This window comes from Ahaetulla prasina, chromosome 2 (genome assembly GCF_028640845.1).
Source record: "Ahaetulla prasina isolate Xishuangbanna chromosome 2, ASM2864084v1, whole genome shotgun sequence".
Classification (NCBI taxonomy): domain Eukaryota; kingdom Metazoa; phylum Chordata; class Lepidosauria; order Squamata; family Colubridae; genus Ahaetulla; species Ahaetulla prasina.
The window spans coordinates 27,246,208-27,270,514 of NC_080540.1; the positions used below are offsets into that span (position 1 = coordinate 27,246,208).

Here is a 24,307-nt window from a genome sequence, read left to right on the forward strand (position 1 = left end):
ATATTAGAGAATTCAATACTCTGCATCTGAATAGACACATATATTAAACCGTTTAATTTAACTCATAGTTAGAAACAGCCAGTGAAAATGAGAAGGGATTATGTGTTCTCATAACCTGGACCTCCCTTGAAGGAATAGAACTAGTCTTGTCCCTTGTCACAATTACTGGTATCTCCCAATTTACAATTTAAAGGGAACAAAATTGATTTTGCTGGGCATTATCACTTTCTTCATTTTTTTTTCTCCAGATCTCATATGCTTTTGTTTCTGATGAAATGAATGATAAAACCCAATTTCCTTTTTTCTACCGGATGCTCCCAAAAGAAGGAATCCAATATGCAGGGATTATTAAACTGCTGCAGTATTTCAGGTGGACTTCAGTGGTTCTTGTCGCTCCAGAAACTGACAATGGAGAAAAGTTCGTGAAAGCTCTAACACCTTTACTGGCCAAAAACAGTATTTGTGTTGTTTTTGTGCAGTGGATCGCAGTACTGCGCACTAAGCCATTTAACATTAGCCCTGCTTTGTACTACAAATGGAGACAAGTCAATGTATTTATTTACTATGCAGAATCCACTTTGCAGAGTGCTTATTTTTATGGGATGGAAATCATCGAGGACGCATTTCATTTCTTGGTAAAACCTAAAATAAAAAAAATCTGGGTGGTGACAGCTATGTGGGATCTCTCTTTGAATTTGAGACACAAAACTTTCCAATATGTTGATGGTATTTTCTCTTGCTCCATCCAGTCAAAGAACTGGGTAAAATATGACACAGCTGACGTTCTCGACTCTTCAGTCAATCAGTTTGCCATGAAAGCTTTTACATGTTCATTTGAAAAGCATCCCTTCCCTGCTAAACGGTGGGTTAGGTGCAAAGAGAGAGAAGAACTGGACACTCTGTCGCAGAAGGAGATTGAAAACCCCCTTTCTCACAACCATCATATTTACCACACCATCTGGGCTTTGGCAAGGGCCTTAGATGCTGCCTCTTTCTCCAGATCCAGGGAGAGGCTGATTGATGGACATGCCTTGAAACTGAAAAGGCTGCGAGCTTGGCAGGTATTTCTTCCTTCATCAAAGAGATCTCCACTAAAATCAAGAATTGTGAACACTATCAGTAGTGCTATTAATTACTATCAGTTGAAAATGGTAAAGTAAATAGATTATCGCATATTTGTGGGTGGACACCAGAGTTTTCTCAAGAGGTATTTATTCTAGGCATTGACCAGCTATGTAGATTGGGATTGAGACTGATATGGGATGGAAGAGGTTGATTTTGGGAATAAAATAGGCTCCAGGAAGAGACTGTGGCTTCTGCATTCAAGGGTTTCTGTTTTGCAAATGAGTTCCTCAAGAGAAACCTTTTGTCTATCGATTGACACCAGATATTTAATAAAAATCTTGAAGGCCGTCTTTTCCAGCAATGGAGAGAAAAGTATTCCTAATGGTTGCTTCTTGCTCTCACTAATACCTTTGATCTGGGAATTGTTGCTTCTTGACTTAACTCTTAGAGTAGTAATGAAAATGTTGGGCTAGATTTGTGGAGACCCAAAATGATAGTTGTAATGGGGAAGAATCTGAGCAGGAAATGCTATGTATACATCCCTAAGATAATGAATAAGAGGAAGGCTGTTAAATAAATGCATTGCTTTATGATAAATATTTATAATATCAAATTCTTTCTAAAAACGAAGATGGTTCACAGGAACTCGGATATAAAATCAGCAATAAATCAGGACCTCAGAAGTTGACTTTATTTGGTAGAACTTGTCTGAGCTAGATAACAATGTAGAATTGGGCTTGGTGAGTACTTGGGGAGATTTACAGAAAATCCCAGGGTTGCAGACTGGACTGGGGAGATGCAAAGCATATCTGATTGAAACAACAGCAAACGATTCTGACATTCTTGCCAAGAAAATTCCATTGATATGTCCATAAAAGGTTGCTTCAACAAAAAAAAATGAAAAAAAAGTGACTTGAGGGTCGTTCTTCATCCACTGAATCAGAAAACCGAAGCTTGAGAAGGTTGTAATTGAAATCAAGTGATTCCTCTATTAAAGGCTGCAGTTTTTCTTACTGATGATGTTATCCTTCCCATGCCAGCTTCATCATTTCCTGCAGAACACCCAGTTTCACAACAGTTCCATGGATGGGGTGTATTTGGACAAGAATGGCGAGCTGGCAGCTGACTTTGACATTGTGAACTATGTGAAATTTCCAAATAGATCTCTTCTACGAGTGAAATTTGGAAGTTTTGCAAGAGAGAAATCCCAAGAACCCAGATTTGTCATTGACCAAGATACCACTGTATGGCCCCAAGGGTTTAACAAGGTAGGAAAAACTAGTTCATTCATCATATTTCTATTTTTTTTTATCACCAGTACTAATAAGTACAACACATTCTCTCTGCACTTCATTTACAAGTATCTGTGGGAATCTCACTGTAAATGCAGAGAATCTCCCTAAAGTTTGTGTATAACATATGCTACTCTTTTTAGTTCAAGTACTCGGGCATGGATTCCTGCATGAAACACAATTTTTTTAATTATAACTTCAAATTGCCTGCTTTAGACATTAGATTGGGGAGCTAGCAGTCCCAAGATTCCTATAGAATAAAACCTATAACAAATAATAGAAAAGACAAGAAACGAAGGCAGAGTTTTGTAGGAAGAATTGTTTTTGGCAGGTGTTTTAAATATCAGATTTAATAAACTGAATAAAGCATACATTATTATACACTAACCTGATAACGATTAGTCATAGGAATGTTCCCAGTTTTGTTGTTTCAAACGTATTTGGTCTATATATGAAATTCCCATTAGGACCTTACTGATTCTGCCTTACTATTCCTTGATCCAACAAGTCATCCTTAAACTGTATTCCTTGATATTCCCCATTTTTTCCCCTTCTGCTTAGAGTCTGCCTCCTTCCAGGTGTGTGGAAAGTTGTCAATCTGGATTTTTCAAAGTGGGTCATGAAGGGAGGCTCATTTGCTGTTACGACTGTGTTTCCTGTGCAGAAGGCACCTTCTCCAGTCAGGAAGGTGGGTGAAAAATTCAGCAGGAAAAGCTTCTCTCCAAGGGAGATGGACACTGAAGAAATATGACAATAAATACATCATTTCTGTAAATGTTTTGCCTCTATGTTGTACCTTGCTTGTTCTTTTTCATGAAACAAATGATAAGGAATTGGGAAAAGGACAATCCCTCATTAGCCTCAGTTCATGCCTAACTTTTATTATTCTTTTTATTCTAGTTAGGCAGTTACCCTATAATAGAGGTATCAAACTGAAGGCCTGGGGGCCGGATCTGGACTCTGGGTTGCTTAGATCTGGCCCATGGGGTTGCCCTGTATACAGCAAAGGACCAGTCCGTGGTGGCTCTGCCAACAAAAACGGAGCTCGGCAGGCTGCACACAGCCCTCTTGAGCTTCGTTTTTGGCTGCTACAGCCTCCTGCAAACCTTTGCCAGTGAAAACTGAGCTTCGGAGGTCCACAAGTGCTCAGGACACCACAAGCCCCCTCTGACACGAGTGACATTGAGCTGGCCATGCCCACCCTGGCCATGATCCTCCCCACCACACCCCCAAAGTCAAACACAACTCTGATGCGACCCTCAATGAAATCGTCTTTGATGCTCTTGCCCTATAAGGTAACTGGTATGGGAAAAAATAAATCAGAAAATATTACAAATGTCCCTCTCTTCAGATGCAGATTATTGCACCAAATGTCCAGAAGATCAGCATCCAAATAAGGAGCAAGATCAATGTCTCCCTAAGGAAATAAGCTTTCTCTCCTATCAAGAATATTTGGGAATCATTGTGGTGTCACTTGCAGCCTTCTTGTCCTTAATTGCTGCTTTAGTGTTAGCAACCTTCACTAAATACACAGATACTCCTATTGTCAAAGCCAATAACCGGAGCCTCTCCTACATCCTTCTCATCTCACTCCTGTTTTCTTTCTTAACAACCTTCCTCTTCATTGGACGCCCAAGGAAAGTCACCTGCCTTTTTCGACAAACAGCCTTCAGCATCATCTTCTCACTTGCTGTTTCTTCCGTCTTGGCCAAAACAATCATGGTGGTGTTAGCCTTCCTGGCTACAAAGCCAGGAAACAGAGTGAGAAAATGGCTGGGAAGGAGTTTGACGAACTCCATCATCCTTTGTTGTTCCAGTATTCAGGTGGTCATCTGCAGCATCTGGCTGGTGGTCTCTCCCCCATTTCCTGACTCTGATATGCACTCCCAGTCAGGAGAGATTGTACTTCAGTGCAACGAAGGCTCTCTTGCCATGTTTTATGTTGCTCTTGGTTACATGGGCTTCCTGGCCACCATCTGCTTCATAGTGGCTTTCCTGGCCAGGAACCTCCCTGGGACTTTCAATGAAGCCAAGCTGATCACCTTCAGTATGCTGGTCTTCTGTAGTGTCTGGGTGTCTTTTGTACCCACCTACCTGAGCACCAAAGGGAAGTACATGGTGGCTGTGCAGATCTTCTCCATCTTGGCCTCCAGTGCTGGCCTGCTGGGCTGCATCTTCATTCCCAAGTGCTACATTATTTTAATAAGACCAGATCTGAATATGAAGGAACAGCTAATAGTGAAAACATAAACCATTCATTTTCTGCATTTTTCCTCTCCAGATTATAAATTTACATACTTTCTCTCCTATCTCTAAAAATATTTGTATCAGACTTTAAGTTGTGTGGACTTCAGTTTCTACAGATTGTAACAATGATGATGTGTGATGGGAATTCTCGGAAGTCTATACATTTGCCAAGACTGGCAAATGCTCTTCTAGAAAATTCTTTAATGTTAGAGCTGCAATCTTCTCTTTAGTGGGAAGCATTTTCTTTCTGTTTAGAATAATGGATTTACTTCTTTATGGTTATTATATTATTACTATTATTATTATCACTTTTAGTCATTAAATATGAAACCCAGTCAACTGAACATTTAAAAATGTGTCACAAATATGATTGACTTGTGCTAATGGTTGATACGGGTTGCTGCCAGCATCCTAGGTATCAACCAAGTATCTTCTTAAAAGATATGATGTTCCGAGTAGCACAGTTTTTTGCAGTTCTGCTGGTGTTATTGCAGGAAGCTGCAATTTCTTGATGTGTTTTGTAAAATTCTTGGACATGATACCAAGTGCCCAGATGACAATGGGTATCACTGTTACATGTTTCATCCATAGCTCTGTAGTTTCAATGGCCAGGTCACCAGATTTCAGGTTTTTTCCCATTTCTTTTTTTTCGACTCTGGCATCTCTTGGTACAGCAATATCAATAAACTCTACGCTTTGGCCCTTGACAACCATGATATCTGGCATGTTCCAAATGATGATCTATTATTATTATTATATTTTATTATAATTTATATTTACTGACAAAGAAATAAAGGGAGACTAGTATAGATCTATTTCAAGCAATTTAGCTCTTATCAGCTAGCCATAAATATATAAATACGTATACATATACATATATTATATTATTTTATATTATATGTTGTTGTTGTTATTTATTATCTCTTCTGAAGCATATTCACCAAATGGTAGAAATGCAGAGTCAATTCAAGTTTTATATCCATTGTAATATAGATGCGATTCCAAACAAATTTGCTTTTGTAAACTAAATGTTATGTGAGCAAATAATTTTAATTTTGCCAGTTATTTTGACAATTCCATTGTGGGTAACTCCTAAAAATTACTTTTTGTAATTTGCTAGGTTTTAAATGTTTTAATTTGTATATATTTCGTGTTTTATCTTGGCTGTACACAGCCCTGAGTCCTTCGGGAGAAGGGCGGTATAAAAATTTAATAAAATAAAATAAAAATAAATAAATAAAAATACTGTCAGGCCTGGAAACCATGCTAGGCTTTAGGGTTCCAGACGCTGCCACGTTTTTCCCCTGAGGGGAAGAAGGGGGGGTGAGGGGTATGGTAACATTCTTCAAGCGGTCAAGGTCGGATGGTGTTCACATCTGCAGGAAGAGTGGCGAGAAGATATTCGAATGAACTGGGAGAACGTGGAACCATGTGACCAGCAAAGGGGTCAGGGGGGTGGGACTCTTGGGGTTTGTATAACTGGGAAAAGAATCCGGAAGTTCAGTTTTGGAATTTCACTCATCGTGTGCCAGTTTCCTTATGCTAGTAAAGAACTCTGAAAGACAATGGCTTCTGAGTTTTTTTATGCAGAAGCAGTTTTTCTGGAACCTGGACATTATTCCAAAACTCCTAACTTTCTTTTGCTTAACAGTACCCTCTCCTCCGCTCAGAGAGGGGCCGTTAGGGGGGTGCTGGGCCCCAGCCTCTGCAACCTCCACAGCGGTGCAAAGACCCAGCGAAGATGGAAGGGCAGCAAGCTGAAAGTGTGGAAGGAGCGCAAAGGCTGGAATCCGAGGACTTGGTCGAAATCACCTACTTCCCATCGGAAGATATGACTCAAAAACCCGAAGTGGTATAGCCTGCTTGTCAGCTTGGTGCATGGCCTAAAGCAGGGGTGTCCAAACTTGGTCCCTTTAAGACTTGTGGACTTCAATTCCCAGACTCTGGGAGTTGAAGTCCACAAGTCTTAAAGGGACCAAGTTTGGACACCCCTGGCCTAAAGACTCCAATTCATGGGTAAGCTGTCGTTCCGGCCAAACCCCTCCCCATCAATTGCAAGAAGTGAGATCCCTGGGAGAAAACATTTCCCTGAGGTGGAATGGAGAGCCCCCTCCCTCTTCTCAACCTCAATGGAGGACAGTAAAAACCGGAGAATCGGGAGAGTCACTGGATTGGGACCTGAGAAACCCCCTGAAATCCCAGTCCCTACTGGACCTCCCGGAAACTTTTGAGCATTTGGATGTGAGGCCTCGTATAAGCTCAGCTCACCCACCTCGAGAGCCTTTAGCTCAGCCTAAATTCAACTTTCCTCCCACCAGAGAGAGAGAAATTACTGAAGCTCGAAGCCATTCCGATGAACACAGGAGGACCTCCCTTCCCTCCTTCAGACGGCAGGGAGTTCAGGCAGCACCAGGGACTTGGGGGGAATCACAACTCCCCCCTCCAATTGACTTTTCCCGCCAACAGAGGCCTCCTACGCTGCCTCCTGCTGTTTCTATTCCTCCCGGTTGGGTATTTTATCCTGGACAAGGATGGATCCAATACTAATGGCAACCAGCAAGTTCAGCACCTTTCTTTCCTGGGGGCCCCAGGCCGAGTTTTGCCACGTCAGCTGAAGCATTTCAAGGACTTCCTTCTCAGCAGCCAGGGGGAATTCCACCCCCCTTTACAACTCAGCAACCAGCCACAATAGCAACAGCCCTCCCACAAATTCCTCTTCAACCGCAAGCAGGCCAGCTAAACCAACCTGCCGCTCCCCCACCACCCTTGATAATCCAAGGTGAAACCCACTATGAGATCAAGAAAATCCTTGACTCTAGACTATACAGAGGTCAATTACAATATTTAGTCCACTGGAAGGGATATCCATTATCTGCATCTACTTTGGTCAAAAGTTGGAAAGTAAATGTGGACAATTTGATTAAACAATTTCATGACACTTTCCCTGACAAACCTAAAAAACCTCTTGGAGGGGGGAGAGGGGGATAGAAGGGAAGTGTGGACCACTGACACTCTTCTTTATTAATTCTTTGTTTTCTTTCCTAGGATATAGCTTCTTTTCCAAGGGGGGACGCCTGTCAGGCCTGAAAACCATACTAGGCCTTAGGGTTCCAGACGCTGCCACGTTTTTCCCCTGAGGAGAAGAAGGGGGGTTGAGGGGTATGGTAACATTCTTCAAGCGGTCAAGGTCGGATGGTGTTCACATCTGCAGGAAGAGTGGCGAGAAGATATTCGAATGAACTGGGAAAACGTGGAACCATGTGACCAGCAAAGGGGTTAGGGGGGTGGGACTCTTGGGGTTTGTATAACTGGGAAAAGAATCCGGAAGTTCAGTTTTGGAATTTCACTCATCGTGTGCCAGTTTCCTTATGCTAGTAAAGAACTCTGAAAGACAATGGCTTCTGAGGTTTTTTTATGCAGAAGAGGTTTTTCTGGAACCTTGACAAATACTACAATTCTGGGGATAATTTTCACTGGTTTATTCCAGAATCTCTTTCAGCTTGTTAACTGCACTGTTTTACAAGATTTTCCCATTGTTTTTGAGCGTTTTGTTTCTCTGTCATCACAATATAAAATGTATCCCTTACACATAATACAAGTATAACAATCAAAGCATCAAATCAACTCACATCACTTCAGGTCAAATGAAGGGACCAGCAAAGAGTCAGCCTGATGTCCACAGGGAGGTTGTTTAAAAATAGAGGTGCTGCAACAGAAAAGGCCCCCCTCAGAATGTGGGATTTGCACTCATTGCAACTCATTGGGTTGCACTCATTGGAACCCAAAAATATGTGGATTGTTTTGAATCAACTGCAGTTTCTCAATATACTTTAGGGCCGTGTTTCTCAACCTTGGCCACATGAACACTTGACTTCAACATCAGGCTTGAACCCTGACTGAAAATCTACTTTGCCTAGGTTGCTGTGAAGTTGGTCCACTACTACATTATCAACAACCTTTTCCCCCCAAAAGGACAGGATGGAAACCTGTCAGCAGTTGTCTAACATCAGTGAGTCCAGTGATGACATCTTCAGGAAGGGATGTCCCACAGCCTTTTTCATGCTATCCAGCTCTTCTGGGACAAGCACTGCAGACACAAATGGTAATTGCTCTTTCTGTTGCCTATACAACTGAGAGGGACAGTGAACAATTAGCAAATGGCAGAAGACAACTGAGATAGCATGCTATCTTCAGAGGCCAAAAATCAAAGGAGTGCTACATAAAGCAAGATAATGCTCTAGTCAGCCCTAACGTATCTATCGAGGAGGAGTCAAGGCTACAGTGATTCCAAGTGATTTTATCAGCAAAATTCCGTGCAAACTGGTCATAGTGACCAGGTGGGAGAAAATAGGGCTATTTTCCCCTAAAGGGGAAATGAAACACCTTATACAGGGCTGTTAAGACATCAACTGTTCAATGCAATAAGGAAGGGGAACTAAGTACTTTCTTATTGGCACAGTATAGGAATAGCACTTAGACCAGGGGGGTCAAACCCATGGCCCGGTTGCCAGATCCGACCTGTGGGATGCTTAGATCTGGCCCACGGGGTCACCCTGGAAACAGCAAAGGACCGGTCTGCGGTGTCTCTGCCAGGAAAAAGGGAGCTTGGGAGGGCTGCGTGAAAACTACACCCACAGAACCAGTAGGATATTTTTTTAGATTTCACCGCTGCCAGAGTGGTTCAGCTACTTGATCCTTTCTTACTAAATATAATGAAATAAATGTTGATCTGTTCTTCTCCATGCCCTTCAGATTTATGCGCTCAGGTTTCCTAAAAGGCTACTTATTGTCATTACATCAGAATCCTTCTCTGTGGTGAAAAGGTAGCTACAATCTCTCCCTTCAGAAAATTATCAGACAGGAGTGAGCGAGCAGCCTCCAGCACACTTGAAAAACATGTTTTCTTGGCTTCACAGAGCAAATTTTGGGTGTCACAGAGTTAAAATGTTCAATATTTGTGTTGTCTTCTTAATGAATCTCTAGAGACTTTCCTACATCTGCCTTTGACATAAATATCAGAACAGAGAGGACGTGGGATAACATCTTGGCCCTGAGTCTGAAACAACAGTACTATAATTGTTGCAATGAGAACTGACATTCAAGGCATGACCATGAGAAGAACCTCTTCCCTAAGATCCCCTTCAGAGATCAATCTTCTCACTGCATCAGGAGAATCGCCAAAGTCTTATACTTTGGCTGCTTCCAATTGTGTTCCTCATTGCTTGGGACAGGTAAAGCGGTTAAAAATGCAAAGAGGGAATCTTCTCCTTATTCTGCTTCTGCTTCCCCAGATGAGCTGTACGATGCTGAAGGCAAAATGCTCCTTAACCTCACCACAAAAATCACTAGACTGGAAGTATCATTTCAAGCCAGGTGATTATCTCATTGGTGGGCTCATCTCTGCAAAGAAAGCTATACGTCCCCTTTACAACTTCAGTGCAAGTCCAGGCAGTCAAGTTTTTCTCTGGTGAGTCAATTTGAAATGAAACAAAATGAAATTCAATGTAGAGGAAAATAAAGTCTTACACTTAGGCAAGAAAAACCAAAAGTAGACATATAGACTGAGAGGGTGAGAGGGATCTTCCAGGAAAAGCCATATGGCTCTTCTTCTATATGGCTAATGACTTCCAGAAAGAACCATTATGACTATGAGCTAAAAGGGAAGGAAAAATGGCAGCAGCCAAAAAAGCCAATGCTTTTTTCAATTGCATTAACAAAGGGATTCAATCAAGATCATGTGAGGTACTAATACCACTCTATAAAGCCTTAGTAAGACCACACCTAGAAAACTGCATCCAGTTTTGGTCACAACACTATAAAAACGACGTTGAGAAAAAGTCTAGAAAAAGTGCAGAGAAAAGCAACCAGGATGATTAGGGGATTGGAGACTAAAACATATGAAGAACGGTTAGAGGAACTGGGCATGGCTAGTGAACAGAAGGACCAGGGGACACATTTATTTATTTATTTATTTATTTTATTTTGTCATAACAGTATATGTAAACATAAGCATGAAATAACTTTACGATATATAAGCATATATATAAGCATAAGTATAGAAAACTATACAAACTGGAGACAATCAAAGGGGACATTGGGATAGGAACGGTAGGCGCGTTGGTGCTCTTATGCACGCCCCTTACAGGTTATTACCAGTCCCCTAATATATGCTTTCATCGTGTCCCATACATTCTGGAGTGATGTATCTCTTTTTTATTTATTTCAATGAATTAAATTAAATTAAAAGTATTTTTTGTTTTACTTGTGAGTTGGCAATCACTCACCTGGCTTCACTAGCCCATCCAAATCACCTGCTCAAAAACTTGGTCCGGTTGCCCCAGCTTAATGAGGGCCATTATAGCCACCGCCTTTGCCACCTTTCCTCTGACCTCTGAGGAACTTGCTGGTTCCTCTTGGTCATCAGAGGTGCCTCTCCTTCTTCACCATCCCTACAGGACAGATCTGGTCCAAAGACCCCTCGACAGCGGTTTGTCAGCCTGGGATTTCACAAAGCTCATCAGAGCTCACTATTCCCTGACTGTTTTGCCGCGATGCTTCCGGTCAAATATATATTGGAATACGTGAAGAAAAAATAGTTAATGTGAATAAACATGAAAAAGTTGAACTGCTGGATAATATTACTATGGAAGCAAGAATAACATATATAGGGTTCAGTTCTAGATAAGATTAAAAGCAACAGATTGCACAGGAAGAACTTTTTAATATATGAAAAATTAGCAAAACTAGTACAAATTCTACAATAGCAGTAAAACAGAATTCCCTTTTCCCCTTCTCTTATGTGTCACATACAGTACACAGAATATTTCTTCCATTGAATACGCCAAAATTAAGTACACAAAAACCAATTACAAGAGTACTCCCTTGAGGGAGATGAATGGTCTAGAAACATGGAATGTAAAATCAATCAATCAAATCAATCAATCAGTCCTCTTGATCATTTAATCAACCATCTCAGTAGATCCTTTTTTCAGATGTTGTATATCACAAGTGTCACTCATGACTGTCACATACTATTTATCTTCCTGAATTAAGAATACTTAATTCTTATTCTTAGATAGAATAAGAATACTTAATACTTATTCCATTTAAGTAAAGAAGCAACAAGTAAATATGACACTGACATTGAATTTGGATAGTGATGTGATACATAATTTATGCAGGCATCGAAGACAGGAAAACTGGTATCTCTTGTCCTTCTTGATTGCCATCCGTGAGATCAACCAGAACCCCCTGATCCTACCCAACATCACTCTGGGCTACAATGTCCATGACAGTAACTTCAATGCAGAAATGAATGCTGAAGCCCTGCTACACCTACTTTCTACCGGGGAGGCAAATGTTCCAAATTACAAATGTGGAAGGCAGAAAAATCTGCTAGTCCTCCTTGAAGGCACTGATTCTGACCTCTCCTACCATACTGCAACCATGCTGAGCATCTACAAAATCCCACAGGTAAGTTTTGTGGATTTGTGACAATGTCATAGTCGATTCTGACCTAGGAAGTTCCCAAGAATTTAGCAGTTGGATAATAAATATTCAAACTGGACTGCAGGCAAAAAAAAATTAAAAAGGGGTGTCCTAAAAGATGTTTCAGAGTTTTCCTGTTTTCTGGCAGAAATTTATTTTTCATTTATTATGTCAATGAATTTTGAAAGGTAAAATCAGGACCCCAAGGGAACATATTAGAAGCACCAATCTGTCAACTTTCAAACCAGGGGAAAATTCTACCATTTGGCTCTAGTCATTTATGAATATTTTACTGCAATGCTCTGGGCTTTCTCCTTAGAATAGAATTTTATAGAATAGAATTTTATTGGCCAAGTGTGATTGGACACACAAGGAATTTGTCTTGGTGCATATGCTCTCAGTGTACATAAAAGAAAAGATACGTTCATCAAGGTAGCAGGCATGTTTAGCGGTGCAGGTATAATCATGCTTATTTCTCCAACTTTGAAAGCAATATGAGGAGAGATACTCACAGTCTGCTAAGGAAAAATGTGAAAGACAAGCAATGGTCACCCAGATCCAACTACGGATCTTGTAGTTGTTCCTAAGCACCAATCTTGCTTGGGACTTGGATGAAATATGCTCAGGGCTATAGGCTGGTCTGGGATCTCAAAAAAACAGAATAAGATAATGGCAACCATATTTGTACATTAACTAGAAGAACTAAATGGATACTTCCCTAAAGTCAACTGTTGCTTTATGTAGTATATCAAACCAAACAGGGCACTGGTCTCCTTATGCACTGCTGGCCAAGAATAAATATCTCAAGTATTTATTTATCCATTTGCCATAGGAATGAAGAGGATCCATCGTATCCTTAAGTTGGTTTCATGGACACCAGTGGTACATATAATGGCAAGATCTTTAGCTGTTCTTGGTTGTTTGTAAAAAGTAAGCAGGTTCCCATTCTGAAATGTGTTTCTTGGTGTTGTGAAAGACAATTGGGAAAGAGAAATGAAATTCTGGAAAGCTTCATCTCTTTTGGAAGTGTAGGAGAATATTAGAGAATTCCATACTCTGCATCTGAATAGACACATATACTAAACAGTTTAACTCATAGTTAGAAACAGCCAGTGAGAATGAGAAGGGATTCTGTGTTCTCATAACCTGGACCTCCCTTGAAGAAATAAAACTAATCTTGTCCCTTGTCACAATTACTGGTATCTCCCAATTTACAATTTAAAGGGAACAAAATTGATTTTGCTGGGCATTATCACTTTCTTCATTTTTTTTTCTCCAGATCTCATATGCTTTTGTTTCTGATGAAATGAATGATAAAAACCAATTTCCTTTTTTCTACTGGATGCTCCCCAAAGAAGGAACCCAATATGCAGGGATTATTAAACTGCTGCAGTACTTCAGATGGACTTCAGTGGTTCTTGTCGCTCCAGAAACTGAAAATGGAGAAAAGTTCGTGAAAGCTCTAACACCTTTACTGGCCAAAAACAGTATTTGTGTTGTTTTTGTGCAGTGGATCGCAGTAGTGCAGACAAAGCCATTTAACATTAGCCCTGCTTTGTACTACAAATGGAGACAAGTCAATGTATTTATTTACTATGCAGAATCCACTTTGCAGAGTGCTTATTTCTATGGGATGCAAATGATTGAGAATATATTTCATTTCTTGGTAAAACCTAAAATAAAAAAAATCTGGGTGGTGACAGCTATGTGGGATCTCTCTTTGAATTTGAGACACACAACTTTCCAATACGTTGATGGTATTTTCTCTTGCTCCATCCAGTCAAAGAACTGGATAAAATACGACACAGCTGACGTTCTCGACTCTTCAGTCAATCAGTTTGCCATGAAAGCTTTTACATGTTCATTTGAAAAGCATCCCTTCCCTGCTAAACGGTGGGTTAGATGCAAAGAGAGAGAAGAACTGGACACTCTGTCGCAGAAGGAGATTGAAAACACCCTTTCTCACAACCATCATATTTACTACACCATCTGGGCTTTGGCAAGGGCCTTAGATGCTGCCTCTTTCTCCAGATCCAGGGAGAGGCCGATAGGTGGACATGCCTTGAAACTGAAAAGGCTGCGAGCTTGGCAGGTATTTCTTGCTTCATCAAAGAGATCTCCACTAAAATCAAGAATCGTGAACACTATCAGTAGTGCTATTAATTACTATCACTTGAAAATGGTAAAGTAAATAGATTATCGCATATTTGTGGGTGGACACCAGAGTTTTCTCAAGAGGTAATTTATTCTAGGTAATGACCAGCTATGTAGATTGGGATTGAGACTGATATGGGATGGAAGAGGTTGATTTTGGGAATAAAATAGGCTCCAGGAAGAGACTGCGGCTTCTGTATTCAAGGGTTTCTGCTTTGCAAATGAGTTCCTCAAGAGAAACCTTTTGTCTATCTATTGACACCACATATTTAATAAAAATCTTGAAGGCCGTCTTTTCCAGCAATGGAGAGAAAAGTATTCCTAATGGTTGCTTCTTGCTATCACTAATACCTTTGATCTGGGAATTGTTGCTTCTTGACTTAACTCTTAGAGTAGTAATGAAAATGTTGGGCTAGATTTGTGGAGACCCAAAATGATAGTTGTAATGGGGAAGAATCTGAATAGGAAATGCTATGTATACATCCTTAAAATAATGAATAAGAGGCAGGCTGTTAAATAAATGCATTGCTTTATGATAAATAATATTTATAATATCCAATTCTTTCTAAAAACAAAGATGGTTCACAAGAACTCGGATATAAAATCAGCAATAAATCAGGACCTGAGAAGCTGAGTTTATTTGGTAGAACTTCTCTGGGCTAGAAAACAATGTAAAATTGGGCTTGGCTTGGGCCCCAAATTGGGTGGGAGATTTACCGAAAATCCCAGGGTCGCAGACTGGACTGGGGTGATGCAAAGCATACCTGATCGAAACAATAGCAAATGATTCTGATGTTCTTGCCAAGAAAATTCCATTAATATGTCTATAAAATAATCAAAAATTGAAGGTTGCTTCAACAAAAGAAATAAAAAAAATGACTTGAGGGTCTTTCTTCATCCACTGAATCAGAAAACCCAAGCTTGAGAAGCTTGTAATTGAAATCAAGTGATTCCTCTATTAAAGGCTGCAGTTTTTCGTACTGATGATGTTATCCTTCCCATGCCAGCTTCATCATTTCCTGCAGAACACCCAGTTTCACAACAGTTCCGTGGATGGGGTGTATTTGGACAGGAATGGCGAGCTGGCAGCTGACTTTGACATTGTGAACTATGTGAAATTTCCAAATAGCTCTCTTCTACGAGTGAAATTTGGAAGTTTTGCAAGAGAGAAATCCCAAGAACCCAGATTTGTCATTGACCAAGATACCACTATATGGCCCCAGGGGTTTAACAAGGTAGGAAAAACAAGTTCATTCACCATATTTCTGTTTGTTTTTTATCACCAGTACTAATAAGTACAACACATTCTCTCTGCACTTCATTTACAAATATCTGTGGGAATCTCACTGTAAATACAGAGAATCTCCCTAAAGTTCGTGTGTAACATATGCTACTCTTTTTTCAGTTCAAGTACTCGGGCATGGATTCCTGCATGAAACACGATTTTTTTAATTATAACTTCAAATTGCCTGTCTTAGACATTAGATTGGGGAGCTAGCAGTCCCAAGATTCCCATAGAATAAAACCTATAACGAATAATAGAAAAGACATGAAACGAAGGCAGAGTTTTGTAGGAAGAATTGTTTTTGGGAAGAATTGTTTTAAAACACATATCAGATTTAATTAACTGAATACAGCATACATTATTATATACTAACCTGATAAAGATTAGTCATAGGAATGTTCCCAGTTTTGTTGTTTCAAACATATTTGGCCTATATCTGAAATTCCCATTAGGACCTTACTGATTCTGCCTTACTATTCCTTGATCCAACAAGTCATCCTTAAATGTATTCCTTGATCCAACAAGTCATCCTTAAACTGTATTCCTTGATCCAACAAGTCATCCTTAAACTGTATTCCTTGATCCAACAAGTCATCCTTAAACTGTATTCCTTGATCCAACAAGTCATCCTTAAACTGTATTCCTTGATCCAACAAGTCATCCTTAAACTGTATTCCTTGATCCAACAAGTCATCCTTAAACTGTATTCCTTGATCCAACAAGTCATCCTTAAACTGTATTCCTTGATCCAACAAGTCATCCTTAAACTGTATTCCTTGATCCAACAAGTCATCCTTAAACTGTATTCCTTGATCCAACAAGTCATCCTTAAACTGTATTCCTTGATCCAACAAGTCATCCTTAAACTGTATTCCTTGATCCAACAAGTCATCCTTAAACTGTATTCCTTGATCCAACAAGTCATCCTTAAACTGTATTCCTTGATCCAACAAGTCATCCTTAAACTGTATTCCTTGATCCAACAAGTCATCCTTAAACTGTATTCCTTGATCCAACAAGTCATCCTTAAACTGTATTCCTTGATCCAACAAGTCATCCTTAAACTGTATTCCTTGATCCAACAAGTCATCCTTAAACTGTATTCCTTGATCCAACAAGTCATCCTTAAACTGTATTCCTTGATCCAACAAGTCATCCTTAAACTGTATTCCTTGATCCAACAAGTCATCCTTAAACTGTATTCCTTGATCCAACAAGTCATCCTTAAACTGTATTCCTTGATATTCCCCATTTTTTCCCCTTCTGCTTAGAGTCTGCCTCCTTCCAGGTGTGTGGAAAGTTGTCAATCTGGATTTTTCAAAGTGGGTCATGAAGGGAGGCTCATTTGCTGTTACGACTGTGTTTCCTGTGCAGAAGGCACCTTCTCCAGTCAGGAAGGTGGGTGAAAAATTCAGCAGCAAAAGCTTCTCTCCAAGGGAGATGGACGCTGAAGAAATATGACAATAAAGACATCGTTTCTGTAAATGTTTTCCCTCTATGTTGTACCTTGCTTGTTCTTTTTCATGAAACAAATGATAAAGAACTGGGAAAAGGACAATCCCTCATTAGTCTCAGTTCATGCCTAACTTTTATTATTCTTTTTATTCTAGTTAGGCAGTTACCCTATAATAGAGGTATCAAACTGAAGGCCTGGGGGCCGGATCTGGACTCTGGGTTGCTTAGATCTGGCCCATGGGGTTGCCCTGTATACAGCAAAGGACCAGTTGGCTCTGCCAACAAGAACGGAGCTCGGGAGGCTGCACACAGCCCTCTTGAGCTCCGTTTTTGGCTGCTACAGCCTCCTGCAAACCTCTGCCAGTGAAAACTGAGCTTCGGAGGGCCGCGAGTGCTCAGGACACCACAAGCCCCCCTGATACGAGTGACATTGAGCTGGCCATGCCCACCCTGGCCATGGTCCTCCGCCCCCCCCAAGGTTAAACACAACTCTGATGCGGCTCTCAATGAAATCGAGTTTGACACCCCTGCCTTATAAGGTTACTGGTACGGAAAAAAATAAATCAGAAAATATTAATAATGTTCCTCTCTTCAGATGCAGATTATTGCACCAAATGCCCAGAAGATCAGCATCCAAATAAGGAGCAAGATCATTGTCTCCCTAAGGAAATAAGCTTTCTCTCCTATCAAGAATATTTGGGAATCATTGTGGTGTCACTTGCAGCCTTCTTGTCCTTAATTGCTGCTTTAGTGTTAGCAACCTTCACTAAATACACAGATACTCCTATTGTCAAAGCCAATAACCGGAGCCTCTCCTACATCCTTCTCATCTCACTCCTGTTTTCTGGCAGAAATTTATTTTTCATTTATTATGTCAATGAATTTTGAAAGGTAAAATCAGGACCCCAAGGGAACATATTAGAAGCACCAATCTGTCAACTTTCAAACCAGGGGAAAATTCTACCATTTGGCTCTAGTCATTTATGAATATTTTACTGCAATGCTCTGGGCTTTCTCCTTAGAATAGAATTTTATAGAATAGAATTTTATTGGCCAAGTGTGATTGGACACACAAGGAATTTGTCTTGGTGCATATGCTCTCAGTGTACATAAAAGAAAAGATACGTTCATCAAGGTAGCAGGCATGTTTAGCGGTGCAGGTATAATCATGCTTATTTCTCCAACTTTGAAAGCAATATGAGGAGAGATACTCACAGTCTGCTAAGGAAAAATGTGAAAGACAAGCAATGGTCACCCAGATCCAACTACGGATCTTGTAGTTGTTCCTAAGCACCAATCTTGCTTGGGACTTGGATGAAATATGCTCAGGGCTATAGGCTGGTCTGGGATCTCAAAAAAACAGAATAAGATAATGGCAACCATATTTGTACATTAACTAGAAGAACTAAATGGATACTTCCCTAAAGTCAACTGTTGCTTTATGTAGTATATCAAACCAAACAGGGCACTGGTCTCCTTATGCACTGCTGGCCAAGAGTAAATATCTCAAGTATTTATTTATCCATTTGCCATAGGAATGAAGAGGATCCATCGTATCCTTAAGTTGGTTTCATGGACACCAGTGGTACATATAATGGCAAGATCTTTAGCTGTTCTTGGTTGTTTGTAAAAAGTAAGCAGGTTCCCATTCTGAAATGTGTTTCTTGGTGTTGTGAAAGACAATTGGGAAAGTGAAATGAAATTCTGGAAAGCTTCATCTCTTTTGGAAGTGTAGGAGAATATTAGAGAATTCCATATTCTGCATCTGAATAGACACATATACTAAACAGTTTAACTCATAGTTAGAAACAGCCAGTGAGAATGAGAAGGGATTCTGTGTTCTCAATCTGGACCTCCCTTGAAGAAATAAAACTAATCTTGTCCCTTGTCACAATTACTGGTATCTCCCAATTTACAATTTAAAGGGAACAAAATTGATTTTGCTGGGCATTATCACTTTCTTCATTTTTTTTTCTCCAGATCTCATATGCTTTTGTTTCTGATGAAATGAATGATAAAAACCAATTTCCTTTTTTCTACTGGATGCTCCCCAAAGAAGGAACCCAATATGCAGGGATTATTAAACTGCTGCAGTACTTCAGATGGACTTCAGTTTCTACAGATTGTAACAATGATGATGTGTGATGGGAATTCTCGGAAGTCTATACATTTGCCAAGACTGGCAAATGCTCTTCTAGAAAATTCTTTAATATTAGAGCTGCCATCTTCACTTTAGTGGGAAGCATTTTCTTTCTGTTTAGAATAATGGATTTACTTCTTTATGGCTATTATATTATTACTATTATTCTTATCTCTTTTAGTCATTAAATATGAAACCCAGTCAACTGAACATTTAAAAATGTGTCACAAATATGATTGACTGGTGCTAACGGTCAATACGGGCTGCTACCAGCGTCCTAGGTATCAACCAAGTATCTTCTTAAAAGATATGATGTTCCGAGTAGCACAGTTTTTTGCAGTTCCAGTATTATTTCCAATAAACCGGACAACAAAGAATGTTCTTTCTGCGCCAACTCAGTAAGCTCAAACTGCCCAAGGAGCTGCTGATCCAATTCAACAGAGGAATTATTGAGTCTGTCATTTGCACCTCTATAACTGTCTGGTTCGGTTCTGCAACCCAACAAGAAAAACACAGACTTCAGAGGATAATTAGAACTGCAGAAAAAATAATTGCTACCAACCTGCCTTCCATTGAGGACCTGTATACTGCATGAATCAAGAAGAGGGCCGTGAAAATATTTGCAGATCCCTCGCATCCTGGACATAAACTGTTTCAACTCCTACCCTCAAAACGACGCTATAGAGCACTGCACACCAGAACAACTAGACACAAGAATAGTTTTTTCCCGAAGGCCATCACTCTGCTAAACAAATAATTCCCTCAACACTGTCAGACTATTTACTGAATCTGCACTACTATTAATCGTTTTATAGTTCCCATCACCAATCTCTTTCCACTTATGACTATATGACTATAACTTGTTGCTGGCAATCCTTATGATTTATATTGATATATTGACCATCAATTGTGTTGTAAATGTTGTACCTTGATGAACGTATCTTTTCTTTTATGTACACTGAGAGCATATGCACCAAGACAAATTCCTTGTGTGTCCAATCACACTTGGCCAATAAAAAAAATTCTATTCTATTCTATTCTATTCTTTAAGCACGAGCTTAAAACTTTCTTCTTTCACCATGCTGGGCTGGCCTAATGATAAATTTTAATCGAGGGTTTTTAGTGGGTTTTTAAGGGGTTTACTCTATTTTTATAATTTTACCCACCTATTTTAAATATTCAGCTTATTGAATTAGATTTTTAATTGAATATTGTATTTTTATTTTTATGGTATTTGTATTTTACTTTTGCTGTACACCGCCCTGAGTCCTCGGAGAAGGGCAGTATAAAAATGTGAAAAATAAATAAATAAACAACAGCCCTTAACATGAATCCAACAAGCAGGGACCAGGTGCTTTCCATCTTGACCTCTTTTCCATTGTTTTACCTAGCCATACTTGGTCCTTGAACCTTATTGGGATTAATTGTCTTATAACACAACATAAAATGAAACTGCTCGGCTGATTTTCACAGTAGGGAAGAAAGTCACAAGAGTTTAGCTTAATTGTAGCAATGCACTCCACCCCCATGTGATAGGACATTGGTGAATGAAAGTAATTCTAAGGAAAGATTTGGACTGTCCATTGCATTCCTACTTTGACATAGCAATGCATTCATTCAGGGCCTGATTCCTTCCAGAACCAAAAGTTTTAAAAGGGTTTCTCATTTTTTTTCAGGTAGACCATACCAGTCCATGGAGAATCTATCTCTAATCCTCCCTCCCTGTCCCTTGTTCCAGTGTGGCAGCACTGAAGCTCCAAGATGGCTTTAGCCAGGTCAGCTTCAGAGTTGACATGAACAGTTATAAAATCAGCAATAAATCAGGACCTGAGAAGCTGAGTTTATTTGGTAGAACTTCTCTGGGCTAGAAAACAATGTAAAATTGGGCTTGGCTTGGGCCCCAAATTGGGTGGAGATTTACCGAAAATCCCAGGGTCGCAGACTGGACTGGGGTGATGCAAAGCATACCTGATCGAAACAATAGCAAATGATTCTGATGTTCTTGCCAAGAAAATTCCATTAATATGTCTATAAAATAATCAAAAATTGAAGGTTGCTTCAACAAAAGAAATAAAAAAAATGACTTGAGGGTCTTTCTTCATCCACTGAATCAGAAAACCCAAGCTTGAGAAGCTTGTAATTGAAATCAAGTGATTCCTCTATTAAAGGCTGCAGTTTTTCGTACTGATGATGTTATCCTTCCCATGCCAGCTTCATCATTTCCTGCAGAACACCCAGTTTCACAACAGTTCCGTGGATGGGGTGTATTTGGACAGGAATGGCGAGCTGGCAGCTGACTTTGACATTGTGAACTATGTGAAATTTCCAAATAGATCTCTTCTACGAGTAAAATTTGGAAGTTTTGCAAGAGAGAAATCCCAAGAACCCAGATTTGTCATTGACCAAGATACCACAGTATGGCCCCAGGGGTTTAACAAGGTAGAAAAAACGAGTTCATTCACCATATTTCTATTTTTTTTTTATCACCAGTACTAATAAGTACAACACATGCTCTGTGCACTTCATTTACAAGTATCTGTGGGAATCTCACTGTAAATGCAGAGAATCTCCCTAAAGTTTGTGTGTAACATATGCTACTCTTTTTAGTTCAAGTACTCGGGCATGGATTCCTGCATGAAACACAATTTTTTTAATTATAACTTCAAATTGCCTGCCTTAGACATTAGATTGGGGAGCTAGCAGTCCCAAGATTCCTATAGAATAAAACCTATAACAAATAATAGAAAAGACATGAAACGAAGGCAGAGTTTTGTAGGAAGAATTGTTTTTGGGAGGTGTTTTAAATATCAGATTTAATAAACTGAATAAAGCATACATTATTATACACTAACCTGATAAAGATTAGTCATAGGAATGTTCCCAGTTTTGTTATTTCAAACGTATTTGGCCTCTATCTGAAATTCCCATTAGGACCTTACTGATTCTGCCTTACTATTCCTTGATCCAACAAGTCATCCTTAAACTGTATTCCTTGATATTCCCCATTTTTTCCCCTTCTGCTTAGAGTCTGCCTCCTTCCAGGTGTGTGGAAAGTTGTCAATCTGGATTTTTCAAAGTGGGTCATGAAGGGAGGCTCATTTGCTGTTACGACTGTGTTTCCTGTGCAGAAGGCACCTTCTCCAGTCAGGAAGGTGGGTGAAAAATTCAGCAGCAAAAGCTTCTCTCCAAGGGAGATGGACACTGAAGAAATATGACAATAAATACATTATTTCTGTAAATGTTTTGCCTCTATGTTGTACCTTGCTTGTTCTTTTTCATGAAACAAATGATAAAGAACTGGGAAAAGGACAATCCCTCATTAGTCTCAGTTCATGCCTAACTTTTATTATTCTTTTTATTCTACTTGGGCAGTTACCCTATAATAGAGGTATCAAACTGAAGGCCTGGGGGCCGGATCTGGACCCTGGGTTCCTTAGATCTGGCCCATGGGGTTGCCCTGTATACAGCAAAGGACCAGTCCATGGAGAATCTATCTCTAATCCTCCTCCCTGTCCCTTGTTCCAGTGTGGCAGCACTGAAGCTCCAAGATGGCTTTAGCCAGGTCAGCTTCAGAGTTGACATGAACAGTTATAAAATCAGTTCCAAATTAGGACTGATGAATGGAGGATAATGAACAGCCCTCTTGAGCTCCGTTTTTGGCTGCTACGGCCTCCTGCAAACCTCTGCCAGTGAAAACTGAGCTTCAGAGGGCCGCGAGTGCTCAGGCCACCACAAGCCCCCCTGACACAAGTGACATTGAGCTGGCCATGTGCACCCTGGCCATGGTCCTACGCTCCCCCCCTCCCACAAGGTCAAACACAACTCTGATGCGGCCCTCAATGAAATCGAGTTTGACGCCCCTGCCCTATAAGGTTACTGGTATGGAAAAAATAAATCAGAAAATATTAAAAATGTCCCTCTCTTCAGATGCAGATTATTGCACCAAATGTCCAGAAGATCAGCATCCAAATAAGGAGCAAGATCAATGTCTCCCTAAGGAAATAAGCTTTCTCTCCTATCAAGAATATTTGGGAATCATTGTGGTGTCACTTGCAGCCTTCTTGTCCTTAATTGCTGCTTTAGTGTTAGCAACCTTCACTAAATACACAGATACTCCTATTGTCAAAGCCAATAACCGGAGCCTCTCCTACATCCTTCTCATCTCACTCCTGTTTTCTTTCTTAACAACCTTCCTCTTCATTGGACAACCAAGGAAAGTCACCTGCCTTTTTCGACAAACAGCCTTCAGCATCATCTTCTCAGTTGCCGTTTCTTCCGTCTTGGCCAAAACAATTATGGTGGTGTTAGCCTTCCTGGCTACAAAGCCAGGAAACAGAGTGAGAAAATGGCTGGGAAGGAGTTTGACGAACTCCATCATCCTTTGTTGTTCCAGTATTCAGGTGGTCATCTGCAGCATCTGGCTGGTGGTCTCTCCCCCATTTCCTGACTCTGATATGCACTCCCAGTCAGGAGAGATTGTACTTCAGTGCAACGAAGGCTCTCTTGCCATGTTTTATGTTGCTCTTGGTTACATGGGCTTCCTGGCCACCATCTGCTTCATAGTGGCTTTCCTGGCCAGGAACCTCCCTGGGACTTTCAATGAAGCCAAGCTGATCACCTTCAGTATGCTGGTCTTCTGTAGTGTCTGGGTGTCTTTTGTACCCACCTACCTGAGCACCAAAGGGAAATACATGGTGGCTGTGCAGATCTTCTCCATCTTGGCCTCCAGTGCTGGCCTGCTGGGCTGCATCTTCATGCCCAAGTGCTACATTATTTTAATAAGACCAGATCTGAATATGAAGGAACAGCTAATAGTGAAAACATAAACCATCCATTTTCTGCATTTTTCCTCACAAGATTATAAATTTACAGACTTCCTCTCCTATCTCTAAAAATATTTGTATCAGAGTTTAAGTTGTGTGGACTTCAGTTTCTACAGATTGTAACAATGATGATGTGTGATGGGAATTCTCGGAAGTCTATACATTTGCCAAGACTGGCAAATGCTCTTCTAGAAAATTCTTTAATGTTAGAGCTGCCATCTTCACTTTAGTGGGAAGCATTTTCTTTCTGTTTAGAATAATGGATTTACTTCTTTATGGCTATTATATTATTACTATTATTCTTATCTCTTTTAGTCATTAAATATGAAACCCAGTCAACTGAACATTTAAAAATGTG

General features: G+C 40.1%; 2 protein-coding genes across 2 annotated transcripts; both read left to right on the forward strand.

Annotated features, from left to right (window-relative positions):
* Positions 1-3,692: 3,692 nt before the first annotated feature.
* Positions 3,693-4,607, forward strand: LOC131190445 (vomeronasal type-2 receptor 26-like). Its single transcript, XM_058167768.1, has one exon. The coding sequence runs from the start codon at positions 3,693-3,695 to the stop codon at positions 4,605-4,607; it is 915 nt and encodes a 304-aa protein (XP_058023751.1).
* An 18,430-nt stretch (positions 4,608-23,037) lies between these two features.
* Positions 23,038-23,952, forward strand: LOC131190446 (vomeronasal type-2 receptor 26-like). Its single transcript, XM_058167769.1, has one exon. The coding sequence runs from the start codon at positions 23,038-23,040 to the stop codon at positions 23,950-23,952; it is 915 nt and encodes a 304-aa protein (XP_058023752.1).
* Positions 23,953-24,307: the final 355 nt, after the last annotated feature.

Coding starts and splice junctions, on each gene's coding strand:
- LOC131190445 (XM_058167768.1), top strand. CDS start 3,693: ATGTCCCTCTCTTCAGATGCAGATTATTGCACCAAATGTCCAGAAGAT.
- LOC131190446 (XM_058167769.1), top strand. CDS start 23,038: ATGTCCCTCTCTTCAGATGCAGATTATTGCACCAAATGTCCAGAAGAT.